At 37.3% G+C, this 14,456-nt stretch overlaps 1 protein-coding gene across 1 annotated transcript; it reads right to left on the bottom strand.

The window, feature by feature from the left end:
• Window positions 1-518: 518 nt before the first annotated feature.
• LOC112006206 (uncharacterized) lies at window positions 519-7,093 on the bottom strand. The gene is made up of 9 exons (XM_024038501.2): window positions 6,940-7,093; window positions 6,797-6,872; window positions 6,296-6,374; window positions 4,520-4,601; window positions 2,580-2,688; window positions 1,757-1,845; window positions 1,584-1,648; window positions 1,405-1,483; window positions 519-1,087 (listed from the first exon to the last, which is right to left on the bottom strand). Exons 1-9 carry the CDS (start codon window positions 7,015-7,017, stop codon window positions 959-961), a joined length of 786 nt encoding a protein of 261 aa, XP_023894269.2. The 5' UTR covers window positions 7,018-7,093; the 3' UTR covers window positions 519-958.
• Window positions 7,094-14,456: the final 7,363 nt, after the last annotated feature.

Here is a 14,456-nt window from a genome sequence, read left to right as displayed (position 1 = left end):
CGTTTAATAGGCACTTTTAATATGGGTTATGACCTTTCAATAAGAACCTTTTGGTATATCCAATTTAAAGAATTATGACAAATCAAGAGACACCTTTTAGTATATATATCTTACAACGTATCTTATATATACTTATATACACAACATAAACTAAACTAGAGATGCAACACTCTGCTCTTATTCCTTCCTACAAAAAACTAACAAATAAAGCATTGCTTTCTAACTAATAAAATTTTGTGATATTTATTTCAATATAATTTTTTTTTCATGCAAAAATATAACCTCTTTTTCCCTAACACTCATCCAGTAAGGTTAGCGAGTAGCGTGTCTATATATATATGTGTGTGTGTGTGTGTGTGACTGACTGACTTCACTAACAAGAGAATCGCATATTTCTCCATCTCCGTTTATATGCTTCATAGCTAATTATTTACCCATCAGAAAAACTCTTTTTCTTGTCATTTTTCTACTTCCTGCACTCATTAACTTATTTTATTGTCTAAGAAAAAACACAACCATAATAGCAAACAAGCAATCCATTGGCTTGAGTACTGGATTTAACTACCCATAAGAAAAAAATAGCATTTATCCTTTAAGATAAGTTTCTCAAAAAGACCATAAAGAATGTGTCTCCAATGCAATTATCGGCAAAAAATTACTGTACATTGAACACAAACATTTGTTCACCCATGATAATAATGAACTGATTTCCAACCTGCAAGATCACTGATCACCAGCTAAATAACAAGATTAGCTCTAGTATGGGCATCCCTGTTAGTTTTTGTAACTTGGTATTGTATCCTTTGTTCTTCCTCCAGACCACTATGGACACTTTGCCAGAGATTTGTAATGAGCCTGATCCGATTGGTGAGCTTTTAAAAAGTCTTTTCAGGAACAAAGTATCAATGGGCAGACCATGCTAAGATGTGCTTGGATTATGGTCAACCAAAAGATCTCCCTACTTCGCTTTCTTTTTCGGCTTGCGCCTTCTTTGTTTTTGTTTGAGTCGTATTTGATCTTTAACGCTCTTTTCCCATTCTTTTCTATTTTTCTGATAAAGCAGCATTGCAGCACGGGCATCGTCTATCTGAACAACAAGAATTAGTTAAAAGCCCAGAATCGTTTAAAAAGATTGAACAGGTTCTTTACTGAGAAGCTGAGGCAGCAATAATATGTGTAGCATCATAAAATTGAGCTTCTCTTTTTCTAAAGATGATAATTGACTTCACTTCCAACTAGGGAAGCTTGTGAAATTCCAATGCCTGGAGTTTTTACATCTGTAGCATTAACCCATTACAGACATTGCCTGTACATGTTGCCTAACAAATGAGATATGCATACAAATTTTAATATGTTATAAAAATCGTAAAAAAAGAATCATCAGCTCAGAGTTAAAGAACTAACAGGACAGTGCTCCCCATTTTGGATCTGAACTCCAAGAAACTCAGCTGCAAGATACCGGAGTGCTCTTCTGCCCCCTTCTCTGCAATAAAATCACTAGTTATTAGGAGATATTATATATAGTAGGATGTAAATAAAAATGCTTGGTAGCCACAAAATAGCAAAGTGGAGTAAAGCAGTACTTTAGAAAAGGTTGATACTCTGAAGTATCCCGCAGGTCCTTCTTTGGATGACTTAATAGGAGTACCTGTCCATTAGAAAGATGATCCCATTCTCAGAGTTATGCTTCAACCTGAAAATGATTTAGCAATTTTTTTTTCTAAAAAAACAGAAAACCTAACCCAGATATCCTAACCTTGAGATCATTGTGCAAGGCATGTCCCACAAGAATCCTTCCTTTCATTATCTCTGCCACGGTCTTCTGAACAACCTGAAAATCTTTTGCTGAAGAGAAAATCATAGCATGCATGAGGGCCTTCTTTGCTAGCAGTGGAAATCTCAAACATAGTTTCTACGCAAATTATATTTAGAAAATCATAAGCATGCATGAGGGCCTTCTTTACTAGCAGTGGAAATCTCAAACATAGTTTCCTTGCAAATTATGTAAAACAGGTTTTCAAACAGCCATTATGCTATTTTAAAACTATGGCAGCTTGGTAACATTTTCTGTCTTGGTAAGTGATAGCAGCTTAACGACAATTTCATTAACGTGTCAATCTCAATCAGCCCATCCATGACATATATAAAATTGCCTCTAGAGTTTGTTTATATATTCTGGTAAGAGCTTGTTTAAATTATTTGAGTTTGCTTAACATGCTCAAGGAGATGAAGAAGGATAGTGTTTTAATAGAAATTAGTACTAATGAAATTTTATTTGAAAAGAGAGGTTGGTTTAAGCTCTACCGTTTATAATTTACTAAAAATTAAAAAACAAAACTTTTACTTTTCTAAAATCAGCTTTGGAGAAGTACAACCATTTACACCATCAAGTTCTTTTGTGCTAAACAATTTCACCAAGAAGAGATTAAATAAATGAACATAACATTAATTAAATAAGGGAACAAAATCAAAATTGACCATTAGTTATTGGAGGGCCAAACATACAGGTAAAGTTCCATGAGTTGCACGTGCTACAATTTGCAAAATATTTAAAATTCCAGAGGAAAAAGAGTTTCAACCTTTCCTCAAATCTCGGGGTCGAATGCCACTAATTTCTGTACGGAAGTCAACAACACGTTCTATTGGACGAACAAACTCATCGTATATAACATTTCCCCATTTATTAACCTGCCATTCACCTAGTAGCATTAGTAATCAATAATGCAAGAAGGTAAAAAGGCATTATTGTAGATATGATCTCTTACTAGTGCTTCATAAACTTGTAAATTGCACTATAATTGATGAAATCATATTTCTCTCATGCATCACCTTATCGCTATACATAATTTAATCAAGACATTCTAAAGATGATGAGACAAAGTACCATGCACTTGAATATAAATCTCAATCAAACTTAAGACATTTTGCTCACCACAGACTCAAAAAACCATCCATTGAGTAGATTCTAGATAGAGAAACAGAAAAATTATTGAAATCTTCATCCTCATTGAAATCCTTGATCATCATTCTAAGTGTTCATAAATCACCAATTATCATTCGAAGTCAATTTCCATAACAAGATTTAACAAAATTTGTTCCGATACAAACTAACAGGGCCTGTATTCCAGGAAAAAGAAGGTTCTTCCGACTATAAATGAAGCAGCAGTATTTCTCAGAGGAACCTGAATATCATAGGTATAAGTTTTTTTCCTTTCTAGGTAAGATCAAGTATGGCTTTGTCAACATTTATAAACTTTTACTGGGCTAAACTCAAACTTTTTACTTTTTTTTTTTTATGAGTAACGAAAGTTTATTAATCAAATCAAAATTTTTACATTTAAGAAACCAAAATCAAACTGAACCCATATTTCAAGAACCAAAGGTATAATTTACCTATAACAAAATTTTGTGCACATCCAACATAAAATGAGAGATGAAGATAGACAAGAAGCGAATATGTTGGGGAGGGAAGGGCCAAGGACCCTTTAAAACCACACTTCTTTTTAAGTAAAACATTTAGTTACACTTTTTTTCTAGGTATGGCTTTTTTAGATAGCTCATTTTCAAAAAGCTTAAAACAACTTGTACCAAACAATCACTAGACAAACCGCTAAAACCTTCAAGATATCTACAAATTTGTCTCAGAAGTTGGTTCTCTATAAATCCATGATATGCAATTTTTATTTACTTTATCATTTAAACACCCCCCCCCCCCTAACCCCCCCCCCCCCCCCCCCCCACAAAAAAAAAAAAAAAGAAGAAGAAAAAAAGGCGAATTTTCCAACAAAAATGCCTTGGTATATGTTTAGAAAACCAATCAGATCAAATATATCCCAATCACAAAATTTTCACTCCAAAGACTCATGCAAAACCTTTGAGATACCTTCAGCTTGTTCAGGCCATCATTCTATATAAATCCTTAAGTTTCATTTTTATCTTGCTCATTCATAAATCTCAACATTCAATTTTCCCAGCAAAATACTGCTTAAGTTCACTATAGCGTAACCATAAAAAATCCAAACTGCAAAATAGCCTTAATACTTCCACCTTCATATATTTCCTAGTCCTTTTTTTCCCTCGCTCCTAAGAAAGTCCTTGTTTTTTATGAAACAAAATGCCATGGAAGTTAACCATTAAGTACTCTCAATGGAGTGTTTACACACAAGGGAAGTCAGTAGATGTAAAGCCACCTGATATTTTGAGTAAATTTCTTTCAATAACAGATACCATCTACAACTAAACGATGACCCAACCAATCAATAAATGACAAGTCTCTTAGTATGCACTATGCACATATTCCAACGCTCTTACTATATATACACACAGCATTTTTAAGCTGTAACCGCAAGTAGTTATAGTTTAAGTATAAAATGTATGTCCTAACTATATATACACACAACAACGAACTCATTTAAAAAATGTGTAACATATTTAGGACACATTACCAACCTTAGAGATGAAAGTCATTTAAAAGACAAATGAGTAAAAGAAGCATAGAGAATAGAGAGAAACTAAATACCAGAGAAACTCGTCCAAGGGCACTTTTGTTTCCTTGACCAACACCGACCATTTCACAATCCATGGCTATCACATCTGTCACACTGTAAAATGGTTGATATGATAAGTAGTGTGACACTTGAAATAAGGACAAAAGGGAAAACATAAAAAGAGGTTACAACTATAACAACATAACATTCATACAACCGGGGGGAGGCGGGGGGGAGTTTCTGATGGTGTTGACATTGGATAATGGAAACGAATTTCACATTAATGACATCATTGCTTGATGTTGGCATGTAATGTAATATATCTATTGCCCAATAAAAGCACGGAAAGAGAAATAAATAGATTACCCATTATCCTTACTTTTTCAATAGGCAAAAGAACCAATGTTTGTTTCTTTTTCAGTAGGCAAAGGAACCAATATTTGTTTTTGGCTTGAAGGATATTTTCCCTGCTTTGTTTAGCAATGCTCAGGAAAAGGGGGACTATTGAAGCGGATTATTTGTGTTGGCGAGATGGATCCATGTTTTGGGATGTTCACCTTATACAGTACTTGCAAGATTGGGAGCAGGAGGAGATTGTCACGTTTATGTATCTTCTCTATTCAACTAGGATTAAAAGGGATGCTGATGACCAGCTATGTTGGCAGTCTAGGAAGAGCAGTCTCTTTGAAGTAAAAGTGAGCTTTGGTCCCTGGTCTTTTGATTATTTGGTGTACAGTGGGTTGTGCCTCAGAGAATGGTTGATGTATTGGCATGTTGGAAACCATCGGGCTAATGGAGCATTTTGGAGTGCAGATCCTTTATATCTATTGTGGATGGTTTGGAAGGAATGTAACTGCCAAACTTTTGAGGGTTTAGAAAGGCCTTCTACAGACCTGAAAGCTAGTGTTTCTATGTGTTTTATATGAGTGGACAGCTGTCTTGTCCAACTTCTCTTCTCCCTCTTTGATTACTTTCATTGATAGTTGTTCTATGTCTTGAGTGTATTTTTCTTTCTCAGTATATTTCTAACATACTGGGATTCATCAATAAAATATTATTATTCATCAAAAAAGAAAATTTTCTTCCTCATTCAAACCCATTGGTCATTGACAACTTGGGAAAACATGCAGAAGTATATGCTTTCCTCCAATATTCCTCAAAGAAAGTTCAACAAGACAATTATTTTTAAAAATTATAATTATTATAATAATAATAATAATTATTATTATTATTATTATTTTTTCATCTAATTTTTCAAAAATTGTTTTTGTTCATTGTTCTCAGCAACTAATATCCATAAATTGTGCAAAACATCATGCAAGATATTGACATGGCCTTAATAAACAGAAAGTACTCTCAAAAGCCTAAAAAGATATTGAAAATAAAATTGAAGCACCTTTAGAAATCTAGATGATATATTTCTATGCAATTTTCCCAAACTTAAGTTGTAATTTGAGCTCTATATACATAGACTGAACGAATGTCTTAACAAAATAACAATCCCACAGCATACTAATGTCTCTTTTCATTGGAAACATTACTAATGTGTCTTAATCCATAATAAGAAGGAAACCTATAACATGGAAAAAAGAAGTTTTGTGCTAGCTAACTTAAAGAACAATTAACATATCCAACTTTTTTTTTTCCTTATACATTTTACTAAATAAATAAAACTGAGTGCACTGGGGGTGTACTAAGGGAGCAATACAATCAGTCTCTCAAATTACAAAAGCAACACTCCAATCCAACTAATTACAAGGTCAGCAAACAAGGAGATCACCAGAGAATAAACATGTCCAAAGATGCACCTTGAATCATCATTAATTGGAACAAGAGGATTGATCCGAGAATCATCCGAGTCTGCATCTGGTCTCTCCTTACGCTTCCCTGTAAAAAGAAGTCTTTTAAAAAATTCAACTGACTTTATTATATTTATACCATTAAAGGCAAGATAAGTACTTCCAACGCACTGACTTCAAATCAATTCCACAGCATAAAGAATTCAGATAGGAATAAAACACTGGCTCTATTACAGCCAATCAGCCATTAATTAATGCTATAATTTATTTTCTTGAGTAAACTGTAAAAGATAATAAAATGTAGGCATAGCTAACTGGAAAATTCAAAATTTTCCTTCATTTTCATTAGTTTTTGTTTTCTAAATTCAAGAAAAGTACTTCTCAAATGCTAACCAACCAGTATTTAAAACCAGCATCCAATATCAGAGAGTAATAAAATACTTATTAAAATAAACTAAAAGTAACTAAAGAAAAAGAAAATAGTTGTGTTGCTCATAACAAATATTTCACCTAGAATGGGTTTCTGGGTTTGAGCTTGAGCATTGTTTGAGGGTCTTGGAGGCTTTGGGCCATGGCTTTTCAGCTTCTGCAAAACAAAGAAAACGAATGAAAATGTTATTTTGCAAAACGCAGACACAGAGAGAGAGAGGTACTTGTTGAAGTTGAGCCCAGTTGGGGTTGAGGCCAAGCTGATTACTAGGGTTCTTCTGCTTCACCCGGCTGCTTCCCATGTCCTTAACTTCGCTTCCTATTTTTTTGGTTTTTCCTTTACTTTTCTCTCTCTAGGCACTAACCCGACACAAACAAAAACAGTGCCACAGTTAATAAAATATTGCTGCAAGTCGTTTTTCTTAAAAAATAATAATAATAAAAATTTTATATACCATGTAATAAAAATTGAGTTTAGAAGCTTGGTTGCAACAAGTGATTTCATTAAGAGTCTATTTGGATACTTATTTTATTGAAAATTGAAAAAATTGTAGTAAAATAATTTTTTAAATATGTGAATAGTGCCGTGAAACTCATTTTTAATAAAAATTTTATTGAAAAAAGAGGTTTGTGGGCCCTGTGAACAGTGCACGGGACTCACTGACAGACAAACTCCCACATGAAACTGCTTCTCAATAAATAAATAAATAACGTAAATGCATAAACCAGAAACGCAAATCCAAACACATACTAATTTGCAAAATTTTTTATAGATTTTTTAAAGTCAAGTGGCTACACTAAATTACAGAATTTTTTATAAATTTTTTAAATAATAGATATAATTTTTTTTTCTCTTATATTCTCCTCCTATAATTTCTAAGTTGATAAAAATCTTAATTTGATTATCAATCCAAATTCTTCATCTAATCTTCTCTTGATTGGACAGGCAAAGTACCAAACCTTCTCTTTCCTTAAGGATAGGGTTTGGAAAAAATTGCAAGGGTGGAAGGGGATGATGTTATCTAAAGCGGGTAAGGAAGTGCTAATCAAGGCAGTGGCTCAATCAATCCCCACATACACGATGGGGGTATTTCTCTTACCTTTGACGCTTTGTGATGATCTTAATGCTTTGTGTGCAAAATTTTGGTGGGGTCAAGTGGGCAATGAGAGGAAAATACATTGGCGGAGCTGGGATTTTTTATCAAAGCCAAAGAAAGATGGGGGTATGGGGTTTAGAGATTTGAGAAGTTTTAACCTTGCTATGCTTGCTAAGCAAGGGTGGAGACTAATACAAGATCAAGACTCACTATTATTCAAATGTCTTAAGGCTAGATACTTTCCTCGATGCAATTTCCTTGATGCGGCTATTTCACCAAACTGCTCCTACACATGGAGAAGTATTGTGGCAGCTATGCCTATCCTAAAATCGGGGTGCTGTTGGAGGGTGGGTGATGGACTAAATATTAGAGGAGCAGAGGATAAATGGATACCAAACCACCCCACAAACAAAATACTTTTTCCAACCATGATGGAGGATGAGGATTGGTGTGTTGCGGATCTGATTGACCAGGACCTTTTTTGGTGGAACCGGGACCTCATCTATGCCAAATTCCATAAAGTTGATGCTGAGGCTATTTGCAAAATTCCATTGAGCCGTAGGTCTGTTCCTGATGCCATTATTTGGCTGCATAGCAAGGATGGGGCATACTCATGTAAGTCGGGGTATCAAGTAGCAAGACAGATTGCAAGGGAACCAGATTGGACTGAATGCTCCACGGGTCCAGCAGGAAGACAAGTATGGAAGAAGATTTGGAAGCTAGGAGTGCCGAACAAAATTAAGTTGTTTGGTTGGCGCGCTTGTCAGGAAATTTTACCAACCCGTGTGAATTTAGCAAAAAGGAAAATTATTGATGATGATCTATGTCAGTGCTGTGGGAGAGAACCTGAGACTGAAGCACATGTCTTGTGGGAGTGTGGGGCTGCTCAAGACGTTTGGGCTGGATGCGTGCCTAGACTCCAAAAGATACCAAGCAGCAACGGTAATGTCGTTAAGCTCTTTGAGACTTTGTTCGACAAACTTGAGTCCCTAGAGGTTGAACTGTTTTTTGTCCAAGCTTGGTTCATATGGAACCAGAGAAATACGGTTTTATATGGGGGAAGCTTTAAGGATCCAAAATGGCTCAACAAAAGAGCTAGCGACTACCTAAGGGACTACCAGCAAGCACAGGGGAAACTTGTTATTGATGCAACAACAACAGGGAGAACCATCTGGCAGCCACCACCACAATCGTGCTTCAAGCTTAACTTCGATGCGGCTATCTTTGATGAGCAGAACTGTACGGGTGTTGGTGCAGTGATCCGTAATTACAGAGGTGAGGTGATGGCTGCCATGGCAGCAAAGGGACCGCCAGTGACCACTAGTGATGAAGCAGAAGCATTAGCTTGCAGAAAAGCACTCGAATTCTCAATTGATGCGGGTTTTCTGGAGCTGATAATTGAAGGGGACAATGCGTACGTTATGCAGAATATTGGCTCATCTATCCCAAACCGGGCTGTGCTGGGCATAATTATAGATGATGTTAAGTGTCTTATGAATGGGATGCACAATGTCTACGTAAGTAGTATTAGAAGGGAAGGAAATATGGTGGCCCATGCCCTTGCGAGGTTTGCTAAAAATGTTTCGGAGGACTTGTATTGGCTGGAAGACACTCCGCCTCCAGTGGTGGATGAATTGTACTTTGATATGTTGAACTTGAATGAATGAAATTATGCTGGTTTGGCTTTCAAAAAAAAAAAAAAAATTCTTCATCTAATCCTTTTTTTAACTTAAAAATCTTAATTTGATTATCAATCCAAATTCTTCATCTAATCCATCTAATCCTCATTTTTCAACTTTTTTATTTTTTAATTACTACACTGATGACATTGAAATCGTCAGTTAGAATAATCGTCTAGAAGGAAGTCGTCCACAACCAACAAGATCCTGAGAAGGTAAATGGAAAACAGAATAATAGTAGGTCACCGGTGTGGTGTTTGCCACAAAGCCTCTGATGATAAAGTCAAAATAGCTAAAAGAAAGGAAATTCAGTACTAGAATATAATAGCTAGAGTATAAGTACCTTTTCAGGTCTTGAGGTGTTGGTGTGTATATATATATATGTGCACTTATTCCTTTCTTCTAGTTGTTGGTGGTGCTTTAATTGTGGCTTCAATGTGGTATCTGTAACGCCCCTGTGGGGTGTTAATGATAAGATATCTATTCAACGACATGGAAGCTCTTTATTGTCATATAATACTTAGTCATTGATTGTGAGTGAATGGCCTCATCTTCGTCTAGCGGGTATTATGATATGGACAAAGATGGACGTTACCCCATCCATGGTCCTCTCTACGAACGAGTATATAATCAGGGCTATCAGCTGCCCCCCCCCCCTTCCCCCCATTTCGAGTTCGTCCATCCTTGTGACAATCACAGGAATATAGAGGGTTTTTTTTTTTTAGCGGTTGTGGCGCTTGGGGTTCTACTCCTCGTATTAATTGCTCCGTGGTGGCGTGGCACGTGTCACACTCTAACCGGCTAAAGGGTCTCGTTTCCGGCGAAACCTTTTAGCTTTTTCGTGCCTTTTGAGGCAAACCTTTTTAACTCTCTACCTTTCTCCTTTCACTTCTTCATTTTTCCCTATGTTTATTTTTTTCTGACTTCATCGCTATTCCTTCCTCCTTCGTGCGTTTTGCTTTCTGACTCCTCAGTTCCTTCCCTTTTTTCAGGCACACCCCTTATTTACACCATTTTTCTTTTGTAGTTTTACTGCTTTTCCATTCTTTGTGCTCCTATTTCCTTTTTAGAGTTGCATTGTTCTCCTTAATGGTTGACTATTCTAAAATTAGGCACACTTCTCCTTCCATCGCCTTCTTTTTTGCTCATTTAGGGAGGCTGATAGAATCTTTTAGGTACCAATTATTTGCACTTTTAGACTGTTCTAGTGACCCACACCTACATATTGGAGATTTTGTTCTAGGTGATAATAGCCTTGGTTTGGTGTTGGGTAATCTGTACCCATTGTTGTGCCAATCTTTAGCTTGCTTTAAGTCTGTGCGTGGGCTTTTAAGGAGGGAAATTATGGGGTCTGAGGTTAGATCAAGTGATTTAGAGATTGGTTTGTCATCTGGTGTTGGCACGGGTGGAGCTGAGACAGATACGACTACCTCCGTGCCATCTTCCATACCTTTATCCTCTCACCCTTCCATCTTTGCTACTCCTCAAACCTTTCACACCCTTAAGGAAAAGTGTTCTTTGAAAGTAGATACCTTTATTAGATTCAGTGATAGGTTCCAATTCCCTGAAGAAACCAGAGTTCGTCTCCCTAGGAAGGGTGAAAAGGCTTGTACCTTCGCTCATGGTGAGGTTTGCTTTTATGAGGTTTTGTTTTTTTACGGCCTTAAATTTCCCATCCACCCATTCATAATGGAGCTTCTTCATCACCGAAACATAGCTCCGGGCCAGCTTATGCCGATTCTTAAAGAATCATCATAAGCTGTATGGTGATTTGGACGACCATAGCTGACGGGGATATGATCACGTTTAATGAGTTCATCCACCTCTACCGCTTAAAAGAGTCCAAAGAGTTTGGGTATTATGAACTTTTGCCTTGGGATAGAAAGTCTCATCTCGCTGCCAACCTCCCGTTGTCCTTCCGTTATTAGAAGTCTAGGTATTTCTTCATGTCGGGTGATGGTTGGGAGACTCTATCTGACGACTTTTGAGGGGACGTCCCTAGGCTGCTGCGTTAGTGGGAGACCCCTCAGCTTGGTGCGTTTGCCTCCCATGACATGTTTTTCCTCTTTTTGTTTTTAATCTACTATTTGTATTATTTGTCCATTCTAACCTTATGTACTCTTCTGCTTTTTAGTGAAAGAACGTTCTGATCTTAAGAGTAGGTTCGATGAGCGTGTTTGTTAGGCTGTTGAGTACGCAAGCACTATTGAAGATTTTGACGACCTGGTTGATCCATGAACTTTGGCTTGTCACTATTTGGGGCTAGACCCTTCCCTCTACGTCCTCAGTGCCATTGATTAGGAAGAAAGGAAGCGTGAGTCATCCTGATACTTGGAAAATGGATCATCTTTTCCTCCTTTTGCCTTCTTTTTCTGACTTTAATTCTGTTTTTCTTTTTTGCAGAAATGACGACCAAGTTTAACTAGGAGTTGTATGCCAAAATTTAGGCAAAGAAGAACGAGCCCCTCTAGAGCATCGATACACAGAGTTTGAGGGTTGTAGAAAGGGAAAAGGAGAAAGTGGCGATAGAAAAAGGATCGTCCACTCCTACTCTGGATGAGGGACGTGCTGCTTCCCCTAGCATTTCTGTCGAGGAGGTCACTCCCCGTACCAAGAAGCGCAAGACTAGAGATAAAGGGAAGGAGAAAGTGGGGGCCAGCATTTGGGTGGATACTTGGACGGCCATGGCTCGGGCAAATGAGGTCGTAACACTTGAGGATTTAAAGGAAATTTCTATTGTGCCCTCCCACGAGATGGTGAACCGTCACGTGCATAAGCTCGTCTAGGTAATTTATTGATTCTCTATTTTATTTCTTCTTTCTTCTGTCCTTAGCTGATCTTGGTTCTTTGTGTGATTGTGATTGCTAGGTGTTGGGGGAGACGATGCACATCACCTCCCAGTACCTAATGAGTGAGGAGAAAGCTATGGTGGCCAATTCCAAGGTTGAAGCGGTGGAGGCAGAAGCTATTAGCCTTAGGAAGGATCTAATAGAGGCCATGGATGCCAACAACTTGTCTAAAGAAAAGATCCAGGCCTTAACTGAGCAGCTGAATGCTGAGAAATTGTTGGTGAAGCAGAAGGACGAGCAGATCGTCGCTGCCAACCAGAAAATGAAGAATGTTGTTGCCAAGGCCGTCCACGCTTTCCAACTCACGGACGAGTATAATGCAGTTCTATTTGGCTGGTACTTTAAAGGTTGATGAGGTATTTAGTGAAGCACGACCCTCAAACTGATCTAAAGGATTTAGACTCTGAGGCAATAGACAAAGAGATTGAAGCGGACGAGGCGGCACAAGTTGCCTAGGCTACTGCTGCCGACTACTGAAAAAAAGGACGATACCCCTCCATCTTAGCTTCTTCTTTTTTTCTTTTTTTTGTCTCGCATGTTTTAGGGTTGTTGAACACTTTACTGCTTTTTGGATGCCTTGTGCGTTTTGGGGCTATTGAACAATTTATAACCTTTCTTTCTCTCTCTCTCTCTATATGTGTGTGTGTGTGTGTGTGTGTGTGTGTGTGTGTGTTTATTTCCTTCATATGATTTGTGAATGGTTTATATTTTTTGTCTTGCTTTTCTTTGTTGGGGCATGTTCTTTCTCCTTCTTGGGACTTAGAAAATTTTTTATTGGAACATGCTCTTCGTCCTTCTTGGGACTTGGCAATATTTTTGTTGGCACCAGCTCTTCGTCCTTCTTGGGACTTGGAAATATTTTTTTCCGTACGTCCACTCAAGAAACCATTGACATGACTTATATCCTTTATCGTTTTATTGGGTGATGTACATCCATTTAAGGAATCTTATTGTCATTTTTTTATGTGGACGATGTACATCCATTTAAGGAATCTTATCGTCTCTTTTTTATGTGGATGATGTATATCTATTTAAGGAATCTTATTGTCTCTTTTTATGTGAACGATGTACATCCATTTAAGGAATCTTATCATCCCTTTTTAATGTGGACGATGTACATCCATTTAAGGAATCTTATCGTCTCTTTTTAATGTGGACGATGTACTTCCCGACTCTTTTTAATGTGGATGATGTACTTACATTTAAGGAATCTTATCGTCTCTTTTTTATGTGGACGATATACATCCATTTAAGGAATCTTATCGTCTTAACTTGGTAGAGAATTTTGATATCCCGTTGGCGATTGAGTTCAGACATAAGGGAAAAAGTCAGGCATATAAATTAGGTATTAAATGCTGAATAAGGAGTTTATTGATCTGCTTGAAAGAAACATTAGATATCACTAATTGCTTACAAACAGGCTACAGTTTCTACTTGTAATACCTTTTTAGATGTTCAACATTCCATGGACAGGGCAACTTGTTCCCATCCAAGTCTTCTAAATGATAACTTCCATGTCGAGAGTAGTGGATGACTTTATATGGTCCTTCCCATGTTAGCCCTAATTTTCCTTGTGCTGGATTCTTCGTTGCAAGCATAACTTTTTGCAGGACGAGGTCTCCGATGTTGAACCTTTTGAGCTTTACCCTTTGGTTGTAGTACTCGACCATCTTCTGTTAGTACTTGGCCATTCTCTAAGAGGCTTGGTTTCTGACTTCATCCAAACAATCCAGGTTCAATTTCAACTCGTTGTCGTTGCTACGTTCATCAAAGAACTCCTTCCTGAGGTTGGTGAGCCCTATCTCGACAAGGATAACTACCTCTATGCCATATGTCAGGTTGAAGGGCATCTTTCTTGTTGGGGTCCTTGCTATGGTTGTGTAAGCCTATAAAACGCTCGGTAATTCTTTGGGACATGCTCCTTTTGCCCCCACTAATTGGGCTTTGATGATCTTCAACAATGTTCGATTTGTTACTTATGTCTGTCCATTGGCTTAACGATGTCCTAGGGATGAATACTTGTTTTTGATGCCGAGTCTTGAACAAAACGATCTGAATCCTTAACCGTCAAACTGATGACCATTATTCGAGATGATCGTCTATGGGATCCCGAACC

The sequence above is a fragment of the Quercus suber genome, unplaced genomic scaffold (genome assembly GCF_002906115.3).
Source record: "Quercus suber isolate HL8 unplaced genomic scaffold, Cork oak 2.0 scaffold_542, whole genome shotgun sequence".
NCBI lineage: Eukaryota > Viridiplantae > Streptophyta > Magnoliopsida > Fagales > Fagaceae > Quercus > Quercus suber.
This window is presented reverse-complemented; position numbering and strand designations above follow the sequence as displayed.

Coding starts and splice junctions, on each gene's coding strand:
- LOC112006206 (XM_024038501.2), bottom strand. CDS start 7,017: ATGGGAAGCAGCCGGGTGAAGCAGAAGAACCCTAGTAATCAGCTTGGC. Junction 6,375..6,796: donor AACCCAGAAACCCATTCTAG/GTGAAATATTTG, acceptor TTCTTTTTACAG/GGAAGCGTAAGGAGAGACCA. Junction 2,689..4,519: donor CCCTTGGACGAGTTTCTCTG/GTATTTAGTTTC, acceptor GGTGAATGGCAG/GTTAATAAATGGGGAAATGT.